General features: G+C 44.7%; 1 protein-coding gene across 3 annotated transcripts in view; it reads left to right on the top strand.

The window, feature by feature from the left end:
- Nucleotides 1–15,805, top strand: part of SERTAD2 (SERTA domain containing 2) — a 74,802-nt gene extending 58,997 nt beyond the window's left edge. For all 3 annotated transcript variants that reach the window (XM_066547812.1, XM_066547811.1, XM_066547809.1), the window contains one exon: nt 14,826–15,805. In XM_066547812.1, the coding sequence (XP_066403909.1) occupies nt 14,830–15,774 (945 nt within the window). In that variant the 5' untranslated portion in view covers nt 14,826–14,829 and the 3' untranslated portion in view covers nt 15,775–15,805. The remainder of the gene's footprint in view (nt 1–14,825) is intronic.
- Nucleotides 15,806–19,330: the final 3,525 nt, after the last annotated feature.

Raw genomic sequence — 19,330 nt, forward strand, 5'->3', positions numbered from 1 at the left:
GGATTTTGCCACTCTAGAATGCACTATTGCTCAAACAACGGTGGGAGAGGGCTTGGCTGCCCCAAACACCAGTTTTATATTTGTGTCTCATAAATGAGTGAGCACTTGCAATGTGTGTGACTTCAAACAACGCTTTCTTAATTCTGATAATTTTAGGCATGCATCTGCACAAGTGAAGGTTCCTGTGTCTTATGGACTTCTCACAGGGTACAAAATTGACAGAGGCACTTCAGTTTGCATCTAAGGGCACAGGAAGCTTTCACGTGGTAAAACAAGCTATAAAAATGAATTGTATTTTCAAGTAATTGCTATAGAAATTAGCCAACTGATTTAGCAGTGTAAATTGAAAGTAGCCCTTTCTGGCTGAAGTTAAATAAAATGCATGCCTTTGACATAATAGGATGGCATCTTTGGGCTCTGATTTAACATAATGAACCAGGTGGTGGTAGAGAGAGGAGGAGGATTAGGAGTTTGTGCTGCTGGACAGGTATCCAAGAGCGTGTCCTTCGGAATACTTCCATTGTTCAGGCAAGTATTGCAGCATCCAATGTAACAGCTCTAGATATTTCTCCTCTCGTGACTGATCCTGCTTCCATTTAAGTTGGTAGCAGCAACCACCCACTCCTTTTCTGCAGGAACTGGATTGGACTGCTGAACAAACGAAGCTAGACTTTGTGCATATTAAAATGCTGCTTTGATTTTTGTGTCAAGCTGATTTCTTTTTCTCTGAAGCTGATTGGAAACAAAAAGAAACTTGATAGCCATAGGAACTTCAGGTTTTGTCTTAAAGAGCATTAAATACATCTGTAGGTGTTGATTTATTAAGAGTTGTAATTGTGTTCCTTTATACACCTGTTCTTTTTTAATGGGAAAGATGAAATAAAGAGTTTCACAGGGGAAATAATAACATAAATATACCAAGTGCTCAAATTGTCTGCCTGAGAGGCATCAAGGACTTTGAGATAATGTCCTAATAGCAAGGAAACACTCAAACTTCATATTCAAAATTTATTTTTTTAGCTTCCATGAAGTACAGCAGATTTTATGCATTATCTAGTTTGAAGGATTTTGCCATCATTCACACAAGCTGCTTTTTGTTTTTCAATAAATATTTCATTGGGAAAACATTTTTTTTAGGAATGCTGACTTTTTTCACACTGATGTAAAGCACTCCTGGCACAGTTCATCTCTGGCAGTGCTAACACTAGACAGATGATCCAAAGTATTTGTGACTATTTTTGCTTTTATGTAACATCTTAAAAGTGTAATCTGTCAAACAAGGAGAAGGCAGTACTTTGAAAGTGCGAGTAGTCTTCTGGTGATCTACTTCTTATAAGGGCCAGGTAGCAAGAGAGACACTTCCTTTTAGCTCTGTAGTGTAACTGGCTCACAAGGAGACAGCTCCAGTTGCAGTGGTTCCTAAACATGCACACGAATCAGTGCCAGAAATAGCAGCTTTCAGTTACCAAGTCCAAAGATCAGGAGTGTTTCAAAGGAGAGAGCAAGGTCCAGCTTCAATGTAAGCAAGTTGGCACTAAGTAGAGATCTTTAGTCTTGATGAATCTTTTGCTAATTAGTGGTTTGTGGAAGATGAAATTTGCCAATCTGAGCACAGTGCTCATTTTCTTCAGGGGTGTATAATTGCATGTTTTCTGCCACTTCTTTTGATTTCTAAACTTTCATCAGTCAGAGAAACTGTTGTCATGAAGAGGTGCATGTTTTCTGTAAATGGAGAGAGACTCTCAACATGCATTAGTTCTTTAATTCTTTTATAAACAGAGTCAATTTTTGTGTTTGCTGTAGTGGAGGCTTCAGGTTTGTTCAGCATTACTAATGCAAACACTATAACAAAAATAAGATAACAATGCTTGGCTGTTCAACACGAGTGGGGAGGGCAAGGCCTGTAAATGCTGTGCTAATGTTGCTCCTGGGTGTGCTGAAGTGTAGCCCAAACTGAGGTCCAAAGCAAACGTGTGGCTGGGAGACAGCAGAGGTTTAGTGGGAGAAACAGGCTTGTGTGTGTCACAGCAGGGTCCCTGCCCTGTCTCTTGGCTGTGTGGGTATTAAGCTCTGTGTCACTGTGCAGAGTAGAAACTGCACTGCCACCACGTCTGCCTCCCCGATGGCTCCTGGTGAGTGTGTCAGATGCCGGCTGTCATTGCTGAGTGGCCAGGAGGAGCTGTGAAGATGTGCTGGCTGGGACATTCCTCCAGCACAAAGGGGATTTTCGGGGTGGGGAAGGCCTGATTCGATGGGCATTTCCAAGGGAGAGTTGGGGTAATCTCCAGGGGTGATAGGTGCAGCCTCACAGCCTTCAGAAAGGGCTTTAAGCTGTGACTAGGGGTGGGAAGGCTTGAAAGGACCAAAGAAACTATCAAGTCACCAGAGAGCAAGTTTTTGGTTTTCATGTGTCTCTTTGAGGATGGAGGCTCATCTAGCTCAGGTGAGACAGCAACCACCACCACATCAGAGTGACACTGGATTCAGGCTGCTGTAGTGAAATTAAAACCATGCTCAGAGCCCTGCCTTAGGCAAGGTCAGACCACTGTTCTTCAAGTGAGGGGCCACGTTTGGTACCCTCCTCAGCTTGGTGCATAAAATCAGAGGTGTTGCCATAGAATGTCTGAAGTTCCCAACCTGTATAACATGATCAGTGTTTTGAGTACCACTGGTTTTAAATTTCTCCTTAATATCACAAATTTCACCTTAATATCACCCTGGAATTGAGTTTTAAGTGGCATTGAATGACATGGCTCTCAGTCTGTGTAATTATTAGGAGCCAAAACCTGTTTACTTTGCTTTCACACCAATATGGTGTGAAAGCAAATAAACAGTTTGTTTTCAGTGAAGTTAGAATAAAAATTGAATTCTTGCTATAGAATACAGAGAGAAGAGTTCAAACATGTGTTGTTTTTTTTTCATGTAATTTTGAAAACTGGGTAGTATATGGAAGTAGCAGAAAAAAGAAGTTCCCGTTTTCAAGGAGTCCTGAATTGGTGGAAAGATCTAAACTTGCCCTAATACTTCCTCAGATGTAACAATTAAAACTGTTTTTCTTGATCCCAGGTTTTCCACCCTGGAAACCCTTGTACTACTTGAACCACACTCACCTTTAATGGAAATGTAACAAGTATTGGCTGTTTTCATACAGTTTCTTGTAGTAGCCTCTAACATTAGTCTTAAAAAACCCTCCTGTTGTGCCAGGCAGGCAATAAGGTTGAGTGAACTGTGCTATAGCAAGAACCACCCATGATTGGAGGTAAACTATGCGGATATATGTTGGGGTGGAGATTGAAAGGAGCGTGGAGGGCATATTTGAAGCAGACTGTGCAACTGCTATAGCAGGTCTGACTAGTTTGAGATGCCTAAAGGCAGCTTTGTCTTAACTTCAGGTAGCTGCAAAATGAAGTTTTAAGTCCTAATTCAGAAATACATCATCATCATCTTCCGGTGCCTCCACAAACTTTACTTTTCATGTGTTTTTACAGGCACTCTTTCTCCCTTGGAAAAAAGCCTTTAGTAGGTACACATCCACGTGCATGCATATAATTTGCATATTTTTCAAATATACATTTCATCAAGATAGGAGACTAGCGTCTGTGTGCAAACCACAGTGTTTTTTTTGAACAGTGGTGGTTACATTTTGCTTTCTCACTGCTCTGTGGGCCTTGTGTGAGACAAGCCACTCTATTTCAGCACTTCTGGCACGGCCTGATTTGCTGTGGGTCAGGTCTCGTGCCTGCTCCTGGCTCTGTCGGAGCAGTGCCTTCAGCTCCAGGAGCCTGTGCTGTGGTCACAGGGATTTTGGCCAGGGTACTTCCATGTTGGCTGTCCCAGGGGTCCAATAACCTCCTTGGGTTACCCTGCTGGGACCTGGTTCCCCCTTTGCCCCTCCTGTTCCATCTGCTTGGTGAAATTGGCTCTTCTGAACAACCCTTCCACTTTCCTTCCCTAACTAAAGTGTTCCACAAATAGCCTGTGAATGAATAGAAGAGAGAGAATATTTTCTCTGTGAGTGACACACAGTGTCAAGCTTCCTGTCGCTGCTCTACTTCCCCTTGCTGGCAGGGGCACACACGTGATGTGTGTGTGCTTGGATGAGGACTTTAATTGTGGGGAAAATCAGTATAATATTATCATGGGTGAGGTGAGTGGGTTGTGCCTGACTGAATATGAAATAAAGTTTCAGGCATTTAGTTGCCAGAGCTGTACTCCTTCTGTATTTTCCGCTCCTGATTTCCAAATTTTCTAAACTAAAATTTAGTTTGTGGTTATTTCTTCTATGTTAGTTAACCTGTCCTAACCATGCTTCAAAACACAAACTTAATACAGACACGTGTTGTCAAAAGATGCTGTTAAAAGTGTGCTTTCATATAAGTTTTAATTATTTACTTGAAAATGTCTAAATTACTCCACATAGAAGAGACGTGGGTCCCATGGTGGCTGTTTTAAAGAACATCTCTTTGGTGTAGTACTTTTTGTTGTGAAATCAAGCAGGTGCCACGAAAAATGGAATCTCTTTTGTCTCTAACTCATAGCTATTACAGTTTGAGAATAGCTCAAAGTTGGCCAAAGTTCCCTTTAGTCAGTTTTCAGAAGGATCCTTTGTAGGACATGGAAACACATGTTGTATTTCAACAAATGCTTTAGTGCACTGGAGTGAAAGGCCAGCAGTTAGCATCTTATCCAACATCACTTAACACCATCTGAGCAAACTTTCCTGTCAAATTTTAACTATGTTTTAAAAATTTGTTTTGTTTTCACTGGTGGTGGAGAAACATCCAACAGCTTTTTCACCTCTATAAGAGGAGCTTGCAGGGTGAGTGGATTCTTTTTCATAGAATGTATTTGTTTGCAGGGTTGTGTTCCTTTCATTAAAGTAAAAATGTTGAAAACAACTCATGTGCTGTTTAAGCTACTTCAAAAAATGTTAGAGAAACAACTTTCTTTTCTCCTAACTCTCAGCGCAAAACTCGTTAGCAAATAAAATTTGCAGGCCAGAAACTAAAATGACTTGCCATTGCTGGGATTTGTATGATGCATTTGCAGTATATATTTCTTCAGAGGATTTTTTTTTTCCTTTCTCCTCTTCTTCTCTCCTGCCATTTGCTGCTTTTCAGTTTGACTGTGATAATTTATTCAACACTGTTTTCAGAGCAATAACCTACTTTTTGGCAAACCATTCAGTTCTTTCAATAGTGTGGGGTCCCCTCCCCTCCATGTGTTTATTAAGGGTCTATGACAAGGGGGAAAAACAAGGTATCTTTGGGGAGAAGATGCTACGATAGGATTCAAACAAAGTAATTATACATAGGTGAGAAAAACTCCTTTATTATACATGAAGGGGTCTCGTCTCTCATGGGTGCACACACAATTCTCATTAACCTTTGCAGGAATTGCACAGGTCCAGTGGAGATGGGTGTACAGTGCTCAGTCCCTGCTCACACTAAAAATAAAAGGCAGCCCGTGCCACGTGCGTGCCAATAGAGATGTCGTGTACAACACACCACAACGTCGCCGTCATCCATTGTTCTGTGCGCCCGTGCAGGGGAGGAGGGGTGCACAGCCGGGCTGGCTATTTCATCATTCTCTCTTAGAGCCTGACCAGTAGCATCTTGTCATTACAGGCGTGTAATTTTAGCAGTGAAAAGAGTTTGTGTGTGTGTGTGTGTGTGTGTGTGTGTGTGTTTCCCAGCCTGTGTCACTTTCTGGTAGCTGTTCTAGGTCTTTCAGATGATTGTTTTGAATTTCATTTACAAGCAAGGTGTCTTTTTTTAGACAGCACTTGAGCTGTGCTGATGCCTGCTGGCTCTGCAGTGGGAAGGAATGGAAGGCAGTCTTTGCTGAACTGGGCCCTGGAGCAGTACACAGCCATCTTAATTGCTGCTGCTCCACCTCTTGAGGAGATGGCTCTGGTTCTCCCAGCACAGAGTTGTGTGCACTGGCTCCAGCATGGCTCCTTGCCCACTGACACGGGAATTCATGGTGTTGTGGTGCTGTCTGTGGGACCAGCACCTCCTGCTTCCATGCAAGGAGGCCCAGAGTGCTGCACTTGGGGGAAGAAACAGTGGTGTGGAGCAGGAAGAGCTTCTGGGCTGATCCCAGGGAGGCTTGTGTGTAGAAGCTCTTGCATTAGAAGATGCCAATGCACCCATATTTTTTTGGGTACCAACAAGCAGAGTCTGCTGAATAATCAGCTAATCACATAGTAAAGTCAGGGGATCTGGCTCAGTGCTCTGCCTGGTTTGCTTTACTGCAGCTCTGATATCCTGCTGCTGATGCCCAGGTGTGTAAAGCAGCTCCTGGTCCTTCAGCAGATTGCTGAGCCCATGTGTTCACAGCACAGTAGAACTCAATTCACACTTGTCAGGCCTGGCTGCTTCTTTAACATTTTCACATGGAGACCCAAATTTCAAAACAGCCTCAGCCTGGCTCTCTTTGGTGTCTCTTTGAAGCACAGAGCCCAGGTAAGCTGAAGCCCAGGGAAGGAGGCTCCTGGTGGTGGCTCAGACACTGTTGTGAGCGGACCGTGTGTGCAGCCATCCTGGGAAAGGATGTAGAGGAGATTTGGCACAGAGGTGACCTGAGATAAGGGCAGCTTTACCATCTCCTGGAAAATCTCTCTCCTCTCAGTAGGTAGCCCTAACAAAGCATCTCCTGGTAGTGGGAAGGGGGGACGGCTCCACCCTGATCTGACTCAGAGCTGGTGGCTGGTGGTCAGCAGGCCAGTCAAGGGCTGTGGCAGGGTTTGCAGTCATGGACAGTGTGATTCCTAAAGCTTTCAGTTAAGGATGAGACAAAAAAAGGGGAGGTTGGGGGCTTGTTTGCATCTTCTGGGCACTGTTTTATAAGGAAGCACACAGGAAGTCCTGTCTGAAGCAAAACATGTGAGGATTGACATTTTGGCATTGAGATCTTTGAGTCAGAAATTAGTTTCTGCTGGGCAATCCAAACCTGTTCTGCTTTTTTCCAGTAAAGACCACTGCCTGCCTGTATGTGAATGCTAAATAAATGTTTTTCAACCCTGGTGTGTTACCCTGATTTATTCTCCCTCTTGCTTTGCACTGAAGAGGAGTTGTCAGAGTTGCACAGGGCTTTTGCTCTTGCCTTCAGCCTCACAGTGGTTTGCAGTGTGCCTTGCTGGCTTTCCATGCTCAGAACCTGTGCGGTCTTGTCCACTTTCTGGTTCTGCCAGGGCAGCCTTTAATGCTTTAACAAGCTAACAAGTGCTCCTCTGATTTAAACTTGCATTGACTTCTGCTACCCTGATAGAATTCCTAATATTATAAACACCCTTAATAACATGGCTATAATCTAGAAAACCTGCTGTCCTTTTTCCAAACAATTACTTAATGAGGCAGTAATTTATTCTAAGCTATATTTATTGGAGCCCATTCCAGCTTTATCAGACATACTCTGGTTGGATGTGTGTAGTTAGTCAAAAACATTAAAACTGCTCCACTTCTTCCAGGGGAACATGTTACATTTAGCAAACTGACAGCATTAGAAACTGTTTCCAATTTAATAGAAGCATATGTTTCCTCCAAGGCTTAACACGCTGCAGAGTCAGAGATTGCCTTCGACTGCGGCTTTGCCTTTTTTTAGCGTGGTGAAAAGGAGCTGCAAACTGAAGGCAGAAGTGGAGTTTGTGTTTTTGGTTGTTTTGCAGAGATCCTTCTAGCAGGGCTTCGGCGGGCTGCAAGTTTAAGAAACTCTCAAGAAAGTGGTGTGGGCGGTGCACACAGAGCTCTCGCTCCAAATGCAGTTTCTGATCATGAACAAACAGCAAGAGCTTGCTTTGCCCTCTGGGCCTCAAATAGTACAGTATGCAACAAGGGAGAGCAGGCAAGGCACGAGGATGGAAACAGTAGGATCAGATTACAGTTTCAAAATATCGCTGGAACACGTTGGCTGGCGTTACACTATTGACTAGCTTTATAATTGCATTGCTTATTTGCTAGGGAAGGCTTCACCTTACTTTCTGATTAACATGGACACTCCTTTGGGGACCTGGGGACTCCGGGCTCGGGGTATCAAAGGCAAACCCCGTGAGACCTGCACGACTTCAGATGCTTCTCAAATGAGAGTCTGAGCTTCCTCTGTTGTCTCCTGTTTGCCAGAGGTTTCCTTACACAGCCCCTATTGAAGTTCTACTTAGAATAGCCTCTAACAGTCACCCACTATGGTTTTCCTTCTTATTTTGATTTTAACGGGAGAGGAGAAAAGACCCATGTCACTCAGCTTGCTAGCTGCTACTTGCTCAGTCTTCACTCTGTGTTTCTGTAGGGAGAGAGAAGCTGCCTTTCTTGCTAAATGCAGGAATGGGGTGCTGAGGAGCTTTACTTGCTTCTCTGTTTCTTCTGGAAGAGCTGAGGTTTACCCATCCACCACAGGAGATGGGGAAGAGTTAGGTCCCTGTAAAATATGTGTGAGAAATACCTGCCACTTAGAATTACTGCTGGCACTGACAGCCTTGCAGTGAAGGCTTGCAAACATAAAAACAATCCCCTGTACTCTCTGGAAGCAGAGAGCTGCCCAGGAGGCCAATTTTTTTATATACTCTAAAGGAGAGTTTTGTAAGTGCTTATTAAACCTCACTCAGTTAAAAAAAAATAAAAATTAAAAAGGGCAGCCAGAATTAATGTAAAATGTGTCAGGAAAAACAAACTGTAAATACAGAATGTCTGAGCACTGGCCTGGAGAGGACAGAAATCCCTGCACAGCTCCATTCCCTCTACCTCTCTTCGGGGGTTGTGGGATTTGTTTCCTAACTCACATGTGGCATGAGACGACACAATTCTTACCAGGCAGTGTTGTCAGGAGTCCTCTTTAGCCAGGCAACATGGATGCAGTACACTCCAACATGTAAAAAGTGCATCAGATCCCGAGAAAGCAGCCTTGCAGGGAAAAAAAAATAAAATTGAAGAAGACTCCCCCCCTCCCCCCCAGCCACCATCCGAGCTGGTCGGTTCACACCCTGCAGGCCAGCTGCAGCACAGCACAGGCAGCGTGGCCGTGCAGCTCTGCATGGAACAGGCTGTCCCAGCACTGGGGATGCTGCCGTGCCAGGCTTTAAACACTCTGGTGTCAGCAGATGAAATCCCCAAGGAGGGGCCATTTCCACCCAGCTCTGGCTGCTGCCTGTGAAAGTCCATGTTGCTTGTTTGCTCCAGCCCTGGAGTTAAACCTCGACACCTGGGCTGCTCAGCTTTCCCCCTTGTTTTGAGCGAGGCTGGCAGAACCTGCCAGGTTTATACTGGCCTTGCCCTCTGCTTTTCCTTCGTAACTCTGACTGGGAGGAGGGTGCCAATGCTCTCAGATGTCTGTGCTTCCACCTGCTGGGGCAGGTTTGCTGTGCTTTGCCAGGATCCTGCAGGCCAAGGAGCATCCTTCTGTAGTGGGTGAGCCCATGGTCCTGCCCCAAGGGATCTTCTACAGATGTGTCCATTCTCTCTCTCTGCTGTGGCCTTTGGGACGTGGAAACAGGGACACAGAGAGAAAGGTTTACTGGTTTGCCTCCCTAGCTCTAGGGGACAGATACTTTGACGTTGTGGAGACTGGTTACAAGTTCAGGTGGTCCCTCAGGCTGGGTCCAGCAGCACTGAAATACCTCACAGCAGCTCAACCTGCCTCTGTTAGCTCAGAGGATCTTGCCCTTGTCTTGCCAGTTGAACCCAGATGGCATAAAAGGCCTTTTTATTTTGGTCCTGCAGCTATCTGTGCCAAATCCTCATTCTGCTGAAGTCAGTAACAAAACACCCATTGACTAGCATTGAGCCAGGATACAACCAATGGACCCCTCAAGGATGAGGAGTGAAGGGTGGAGAAGAGGAAAATTGTATTTCATGTGCCAGAAGTGACACAGAAAGCACTTCCATAATTCACCGGGTAGGTTCTTTGAGAAAACCTGGTGAGGGTCACTTACATCTGAGGTTTGTGAACTTTGGGGAATGAAGTGTACAAATTCAGTGCTCTTATTGCACTCTGGGGGCTCTTATGGGGGAGCTTTTGTGTTGTGGGGTTTTGTTGGGTTTTTCCATGCACATGTGTGAAGTAGCATTTTATTTTAATTCCCCCAAGTTGCCTTTTTCTTTCTCTCTCCTTTTTTACTCCCCTGTGGTTTGAATTGCCTAAGACTTCAGAAAGTAGCTGGTCCTGCTTTAAACTCCTCTTCTCACACAACCCCTGTGGTTCACACCTGTGTTTCAGTGTTCGGCTGCCTGGAGGGAAATGGTTGCCTGTGGACTCGGGGATTTTGATGCTTTTACCTTTTTGAGCAACATGGTGTTTGTTCCAAAAGTAACCTCAACTCTAATAAGCAAATTATTTATAATTTATAATAAGCTGTTCATCCTCTACACTGACAGAGGGGGTGGCGTAAATCTGTGAGTGGAAATGGGACTTCTTAAAAACCCTTTTCTGCTGTTCCTCCTGATGTTCAGTTCCTCCTTCTTTTTTTCTTTATTCTCCTTCCTGTCTGTCTCGATGAGCAGGGAGGGCCAAGTGGATTGTAGAATTGATTTCCAAGATCAGCTTTCGGTCTTGAGAGGTATTTTAAACTTAATTGTTAAAAGTCTTTGAGAATTAAAATTACAGGGTTTTTGTTGAACAAAATCACTTTTCCTCTCAATCTTTACATATCTGGTGCTTTTCTATGCCAAAGTGCGAATTATTAAAGACTTAAGAAATAATCTGGCAGTGTTGAAGTGTCCAAAGCACAATCAATAAACACCGTGCTCCTCTCACAGTCTACACATACCTCTGTCCTCTGGAGAGCAAAGGATTCATCACTGGGTGGGCTCAGAAACACAGGCATCGTACGAGCTCTTCTGTCATACATTGGTGAGGGCTGACTCCGGAGAACCTTCCACTCCAGGCTGATTATCTCTTCTACTGAACCCCAACTGCTTTTTTCTCCAGCTCTGTCTGAAGAGCATGCATAGCCAATAAAAGGAAGCTAAATGACACACAAATGAGGAAAAAAAATATACTACTTTTGTTTTTCAATTAAGAAAAGACAGCTCCCAAACAATGCTAGGGTTTCTCTGGCGCTGAGGCGCGTGCAATCGCCCTAAATGGGCAAAAAAGCAAGTAGTATCTTTGTCAGCAACAATGGTCTAGCTTTTGGTTCTGGGTCTTCCAGAGCTGGAGCCAACTGGTAGATAATGTTAGGGAAGATCTCCAAGTAACTCCCCCTGCCCCAATCCCCAGAAAGATGCAGCTTTTCCATTGTCTTTCTTCAGCTTTCTGGTTCCACATACCTAAGAAACATTGAAAACTCACTTGCAGACCAAAACCCTGCAACACCCTTTATTACAACAGCAACAACAACAACAAAGTGACATCCAGTCTCAACTCTTAACACCCAACCTCAAAATTATGTTTAGCAAATGGGTGAAAGTGCAGCAGAATTACATCTGGCTGAGGTTGCTGCTCAGCCAAAGTAGATGCATGAAAGACCTTCCATGAGCATTACCCTTTATTTCTGCCTATGCAGTGCCACATTTGGATGGGTTGGTGTTGTCTGGCTGCCCTTGTCACAGCTGTGTGGCTTGGTTGGACAGCTCTCTTTTGACACCTGGGATGGTGCAGGTTTGTCTCTTTTTGTACTTATCTTTGGTCAAGCTGATCTTTTAAGTTTGGCATTTTCATTTTCCCAGAAGGAGGTTTGGCTGGAAAGGCTAGAAGCAAAGTTTTTGAGATGAACAGAATTGATTGAGATCAAATGCTGGTGTTGTACAGCATCCTTTTTTTTTTTAATGTTATTCTTTATCTTAAGACATACAACACTGATCCTTTTAATGCAGGCATGAAAGTGATTGGTTGAAGGAGGGAAGAGATGGTTTGAACTGTAAAGAACAAGCAGACAACATTGTCTTAAGCTTTGATGGTTGGACACTATGAAATTCCTTTTTGAAGAGCCAGAGAAAGACTTCCAAGCCCCCAAGTATGTCTGATTTTACCAACTCTATCAGCTGGTCTAAAAAGATATCACCTCCTTGCTTCGCTTGGCATGAATTAAGTGATTTATGGAAACTGGAGGAAAACATTCTTTACAATTCCCATTGGCACACCAGAGGAGAAGTGGATAAAATAAAACTTTATAAAGCCAAGAGTCTAGCAGTGCTTATTTGAGCCCTCTTCTTGGTGGAATAAAGCCTCCATGCTTAGGCTGACATCCTGCTTTGGTGCCTCAGGGGTTAAACCCTCTTCAGAGAGTATTAGTGGGGAAAAAGGAAACTGAAAGCTGTGCTGAAAAGCTAGTAGGTGAGCCTGGGAGTTGCCTGATCTATTTTATCTTTAAAAGGGCAAGCTCTGAATCAAGCAACATGAAGATGGAGTGAGATGTGAAAGCTTGACAGTCACACATACAGGAAATCTTGAATTATCTCTGAGCTTCCTGGAAAATGACATAGTGAGGTTATCGTAGTATTTACTCAGTGATGATCCCACAGTTCTTACTGATCACCTTTAAATAAAGTGTTCACTACCAGCACCTCAGTCTTGGGTGGAAATGGGCTCGGTTGGGTTTGTTGGAAATGCTCGGCAGCGTCACCTGGCAATGATGAATAACTGAGCACAGGGAATGGAGGCTGGGCTGTTTTCTTTATTGTGGGGGAAAAGGTTTGCTTTGTACAGGGAATGTTTTTATACATTCCTGGCAGAGGCTGACAAACTTCAAACTCTTCTAGTCCCCAAGCCATTTAAAAATGTCTTCTTTAAATAGAGCATTGTAGAAGGAGCACTGCTATGTCTTTAAGTCAGAGTCTGTCTTTTTTTAGGGGGAGGAGATAGCAGGAAGGGATGGAAAGCTGCTCATCTCCTCCTAACCCCATGCTGCTTTAAGAACGTGCAGGAATTGGGCAGGGTTTTTAATTCTTGCTAGCCCCATGCTCCCTTTCTTGCTCTTATCTGTCTGAAGTGAAAGGAAGCGTGTCTGCTGTGAACACTGGAATAGCAAAGCCCCCTGCTCGCCCCCCAAACCCATGTGAACAGCTCCAGAGTAGTCCATGGAAGTGACACTAGGGAGCAGAGAAAAGCCAGACTTCGGCAGTAGTGCTAAATTTCAGAGGTTTTGTTCACCCGAGATTCCAGGCGCAGGAATTGCTGGTAGCTGGCCAAGGAGCTTGGATGGCAGCCTACCTGTTCCTCAGCTCTGCTCAGCCTGCTCCCTCCCCCCGCCTTTCTTTTTTTAATTGCATAATATGCTAGAAAATTATCTGGATTTGGGACTTATTTTTAACCAGAAGAGGCTCGCTTCACCCGATCTGGTTTTCAATTTACCACCCAGCAAATGCTCTCTGAAGCTCTTGTAGCACTGAAACTCTGACTTCTTTAGCCTCCTCCTTCTGTTTTCCAAGGGTCTCTTTGCTCTTAAATGTTTGTCAGTCATTTTTGGTGATGGTAAACTATGTTGTCTGTCTGCTGAACTGGTGTGCGACCATCAAACTGTGTTAGACCTGCCTGGTGCATTTGTTTTGCAGGCACTAATCCTACTGGGTGGATTGGGAATTGTACTCAAATAAGGAAGGCAAATTTTGTCTCCTAGATGATAGCTGCATAATGTGAGAAGGGGTCTGGGGTAAAAATCTGTATGATCATTGCAACTTCTTTCTGGATACCTGTGGCTAGAAAGCCTCTTCCACTTTTTGGGGGTTTTTAAGGTTTTTTTTTAGTGTTTTTTTTTTGTTTTGTGGGGGTTTTGTTTGTTTGATTGTTTGTTTGGTTGTTGTTGTTGTTGTTGGGGTGGGTTTTTTTTCCGTCTTTAAAGAAGGCAGACTTCTTCATGCCAGAAGAATTTGTTAAACAGAGGGAAGGATACAAGAATGAACAGGGAGCTCCTTGTGATCATATTAAAAGAGTGAGTGGGTTAGAGCTCCAGCACCTCACCACTCTACCGGAGAAAATGAGGGAGCATAATGCTAGGTCATGCTACTGTCACAGCACAGCAACTCCTTCATTCCTCTGTGTTTGGGGGGATCTTGGTGTCACAAAAATAATGGTGACAAAATGATGTTCGGACTGTGCTGTGTAGAGGAGCATTACCAGGCACTCTGAAACATCCTGGAAGAGATGGCACTGGGGACTGAACTGCCCTACTTAATCTTAGCTCAGAAATTATTTATAATGTGGGGCAAGTTTGGTAAAATCCCCTTTGTTTCCTTCAAAATCTGCCATCTGACCAGCAGCAGAGTGTAGTGCAGAGAGTGGTCTTGGGGATTAGAGTAAAAGACTTGACAGATCTTCTTCTTCATCTGTAATTTATCTAATTCTGAGTATAATAACTGCATTTCCTGCTCTGGTACTTTAGTCCTTAGCTAAATAAACCCATATGTGTAGATCCTGGTGTACCAAAGGGCTGGTCTCCCAACCTCACTGGGGAAGTTTCTCTCAACGCACAATTGCTTGAGCCTCACTTCCCTTCCCCGGTGAACACACTTTTCAATAAAAAGAGGAAATTCATTGTGAGAACTTCAGTGCTTTACATTTTTATTCCCAGGCATAGCACTGCCTCAGTCAGGGAATGTAAGGAAACGTTCAGTACAGTGCCTGTGGCTTGTGCTCCTATGGACAGGTATTTGCTTAATGTAAGGAAGAAGAAATTTGCTGCCAGGCATGCCAGATCTTGACTATTATAGATGCTGTTTGAATTCCTGCTTGAAATTCACCAGCACAGCCATGCCTAAACATGGATAGACCAGAGCCCTGTGTTAGGGTGGCTGCTGCTTGCCCATCACGCTGCTGTGGGCCAAGGCTGACTTATTGATGGGGACAGATGTGCACCTGCTTTGCTGCCTTCATCAGTCTCCTCTCTTCCCTTGCAGATATATGTTGGGGAAAGGAGGAAAGCGGAAGTTTGACGAGCATGAAGATGGGTTGGAAGGCAAAGTGGTGTCTCCCACTGACGGTCCCTCTAAGGTGTCTTACACCTTACAGCGTCAGACTATCTTCAACATTTCCCTTATGAAACTTTATAACCACAGGCCATTAACCGAGCCAAGCTTGCAAAAGACAGTTTTAATTAACAACATGTTGAGGCGAATCCAGGAAGAACTCAAACAAGAAGGCAGTTTGAGGCCCATGTTTGTGGGCGCTTCGCAGCCTGCCGACCCTCTCAGCGACAACTTCCGTGAGGCGCAGCCGGCGTTCAGCCACCTGGCCTCGCCGCCCCTGCTCCCCGCAGACCTGGTAAGCACTATGCCCCTGGAGTCCTGCCTCACCCCGGCCTCCTTGCTCGAGGACGACACTTTTTGCACTTCCCCGGCTGTCCAGCACGATGGTCCGACGAAGCCACCACCTCCTGCTCTCCAGCCAGTAAAGGACAGCTTCTCCTCAGCCTTGGACGAAATTGAGGAGCTTTGTCCAGCACCTACCTCCGCAGAGGCAGTAGCAGCTGAACCGGCAGCCGACGACTCGAAAGCCCAGCCCAGCGAGTCCAACATCCACAAGCCCGAGGGCCTCCCAGAGAGCAGAACGGCTGAATCCAAACTCATGGACCCCCTGCCTGGCAACTTTGAGATAACAGCTTCCACAGGTTTCCTCACAGACTTGACCCTGGATGACATTCTGTTTGCTGACATTGATACGTCCATGTATGATTTTGACCCCTGCACGTCTGCCACGGGGGCTGCCTCAAAAATGGCTCCTGTCTCAGCAGATGAGCTCCTAAAAACTCTCGCTCCATACAGCAGTCAACCAGTAACTCCAAATCAGCCTTTCAAAATGGATCTCACAGAACTGGATCACATCATGGAGGTGCTTGTTGGGTCTTAAAAATATTAGAAATATAGCAACTTTTTTTTTTTGTCTTTTTTCTTTCTTTTTTTTTTTTTAATTTTAAGTACCAGTATATACACTTGGTAGTATTTCCATAGTCCCTCCCAGCCCCGATTCACAGCACTGTGCATGCATCCTTGCTTGCCTTTTTTGAAAAGAAAAGAATCACACTAGTTTTTGCTTCGAGCAGAGTTGGAGTGCCTTCATCCATGTATGACCACTTCTAATGTATTTTTTTTAAAGTGGTTCCTCAAGGAAGACCGAATATCCTGGTATAGGAAAGAATACGTATTGTAGACAATGTTATGTTATTACAAAAAAAAAAAAAAAAAAAAAAAAAAAAGGAAAAAGGAAAAAAAGGTAAAAGCTAAGCACAAGGATTATGTTGGGGAAAGCTGTAAATTGCATGTGCATACTTGTCTATTTTTTCTATAAGTTTTATTGCAAGAGGTAAAAAATTTTATTATTTAGATAATCTCAATACCATTTTAGCCCTGTATAGGTTGACTTTAGCAATTCAGCCTTTTGGAGGCATTAACCTGCTCCTCTTTAAGTGTTGCATTTACATGGCTGTTTAGAAACTGCTGCCCAAATTTATTTTATATTTTTGTACAGATTCTGCAGTTTATGGTATTGTTTTTTCTAAAAACAAATGCTGTTTATACACACAAAAAAATAGCTATTTTGATAGGATTTGCTCACATAGTTCCTGCATAATTCAGATGTACAAGAACCACTTGTACTTTTATACAGAGTTGTAATGTTTTATATGTGTATGGTGCAAAGAGAAAATTGGATCAAATAAGCCTGCAGTCGGTTTCCCTGAATGCAAACAAAAAAAAAAAAAAAGTGCTTTAAGAAAGGGCTGGGAGCTTCTTTTGCCGGAGTTTCACAAGTGTTTGCTCCCTGCTGTACCCACTGCGCACTACTGTGATTCCTGAAACTTAGAGCCATGTCCTTTCCAACACGTATGTGAAGCAGTTGGCAGGAAACAGTTGTGGAACTTCACCCCCGGAGGTCCTGAGCGCTGCCGTGGCCGCAGCTCCTGCCCGCCTTGCCAGGCCCCATCCTGCCCTACGTGGAGCCTTAACCCGGCGGAGATCGGCACCTCCTGACCCGGAGCTCCTGGGAATGGTGAGGGGAGCGCCGTGCCCGGAGCCCCTGAGAGCCAGCCAGCCTCCCGTGGCACCTCCCTGACTGACGGGCGCGGGCAGAGAGCGGGGCTGGGAGCGGCCGCTCGCCCTTTCTTGGAGCATTTCTCCTCCCCTCTCCCACCTCACTGTGCTAAGTGCTGAAAAAGGCAGCTTCAGTATTACTGCAGTGAAGCTCATCTCGTACCTGCACTGGATGGACTTGCTTTAATATCCATTGCTGTCGAAACTGGAGCCAGTCGTGTGACATCACTTGGCATCTCGTATAGAGTTGGGTTCTTGTATCAACTGCGTTACCTGCTTTACACTTTATAGACCCGTTTTACAAGGAATATACAGACACAGCTTTCTATGCATGGTCCCCTCCCCTGTAACACCTGAGAAGTCTTCTTACTGCACCAATAGCTTTTTTTTTTTCCTGAGTTCGTTGTGGTGTACATTTAATTTAAAAAGAAAAAAATGTTTGCAATGTATCATGCCTATTGCTGAAGTTGCTATGGCATTTTAGTTTTCCAATGGTACTTTAGTTGTTGAGTGCCGGTTACAACCTGTATTGTTGACATGCCTATGGCTTCTTTAGGAATAACTTTTATATTTATTTAAGAAATTTTAAATTATGTTTTATGTCATTTGGCAATATTCAGTCGATTCTGCTCCCTTCTTGTCATGGATGAAATTGGGTCTTGCCTGCCTTTTGAGGAGGCGGCTTTTTGTAAATTGGCACTTTAAAGCAGGCCATATATATTTATTAGTATATAGATAGATGTAACGTAGGTATGCACACAGACACAGGATGAGAGCAAATACATTTTTGCAATGAAGGAACTCCTAATGGAAATGAAATGCATCATGTACAGCTGCAAAAGGCGCTTCTGGCTCCCAGCTCATCTGTCAGGGAGAGACAGGGCTGGGGGAGGAGGGGGGCACTAGCCCAGGGGCGTGGGTTTGCTTTCTTCTTTTTCCCAAGCTGAGCTCCGTGAAGCACTGGGGTGCTGATGGATTTGCAGTCACTACACAGACTAACAAGAAAGGAGGTTATGCTTCAAATGGAGAACCATTGACCAAGTGTAGCTTTAGGGACCAGGGGAAGGGAGGGTGGGGAGGGGGGGGACAGCTCCAGCTCCACCCAGCCCTTGTTCCACAGCAGTCCTCAGCCCTTGCAGGAGAACCCACGGCCTTTCTGTCCCTGCACCTCGAGTACCTGGGAACACAATCCTGCACAAACCTGGAACAGCACCAGTCTCACTCGGTAACTTGGTAGGCACTTGCCTTACCATTGTTAAAAACTGATTTGCAGGATGCTGGAGCCACCTGTTTTTTGGGATTACTTAAGTATTTACACCTGCATAAATATCACCTGCTAGGCAAAAGCTCCCATCAGTGCCCTTCTCAGAGACCTGTGCTGTTCAGGGGAGTCAGCTGAAGTGAAGTTTTTGTACCCAGAGAGCAGGAGCCAAGCTCCAAATCCAGCCTGCCACTTGGGCAGTGTCTGTGGCTCCTTGGTGCTGAAGCACATGTCCTGGGGCAGAATCCCTGCAGGAATCCCACAGCACAGAAACCTACTTGATTTGTGGGACTCAGCAGAAGATTGGGAAGGCTGCTGCAGGCCTGGGTCGAAGGGCTGAGCTGTGGCTTTCCCCCTGCCCAGTCACTGACTTGTCTCCAGCTGGGCCTGTGCTGTGGTCCCAACAGCAGCCAAGCATGGAATTTCTCTGAGACCTACACCAGGGATGGAGATTGATGTTAACGTGCAATGAAGTGACAAGATGGGAGCAGAATAAGAGGGCTTTGGATTTGAAGTGATTTTTTTTTTTCTTAAATTATTTATTCTTTTTTTTTCTTCTGTAAATATATTTATTTTATTGTGAAGCTAACAACATCTGGATTGTAACATGTACAGAATGTATGGTAGGAATGTATCCTCTTGTAGGAATGTAAATCTGTATGAAAAAGGGTATGGGAGCCAGATTCAGAAAGAATTAATTGAGTTCCAGTCAGGATATGCATGGATCACAGGATTATTTTTTCCCTACACTCTTTTTCTCATATGGGTCTGGTTGTTTGAAATATGCAAAAAAAGGTATGGAGGAGGGACAGGGTTATGTTCAAAATTAGTTCTAATCAGGCTCCCACCCCCCACTGGCTGCTTGAGAGGGGCCTCCCTTGGCACGCTACTGGAATCTGCCACTGAAGGCAGGAGCAAATGCAGTCATCTCCATCGTGCTGGCCTGGGAAAGGTTTAGAAAAGATGGTTTTTCCCCTTATTTTTTAAACACGCATGGGGGGCCCAGCAGAATTCCCTGGGGCCGGACGCCCTAGAAAGGGGCAGGATGTTCCCCAGGAGTTGTGCCAGAGCCGCGTCCTTGCCCGGAGCTGGGGCCGGGCGGGACATCCAGTACAGC

The sequence above is a fragment of the Molothrus aeneus genome, chromosome 3 (assembly GCF_037042795.1).
Source record: "Molothrus aeneus isolate 106 chromosome 3, BPBGC_Maene_1.0, whole genome shotgun sequence".
In the NCBI taxonomy this organism is placed as follows: domain Eukaryota; kingdom Metazoa; phylum Chordata; class Aves; order Passeriformes; family Icteridae; genus Molothrus; species Molothrus aeneus.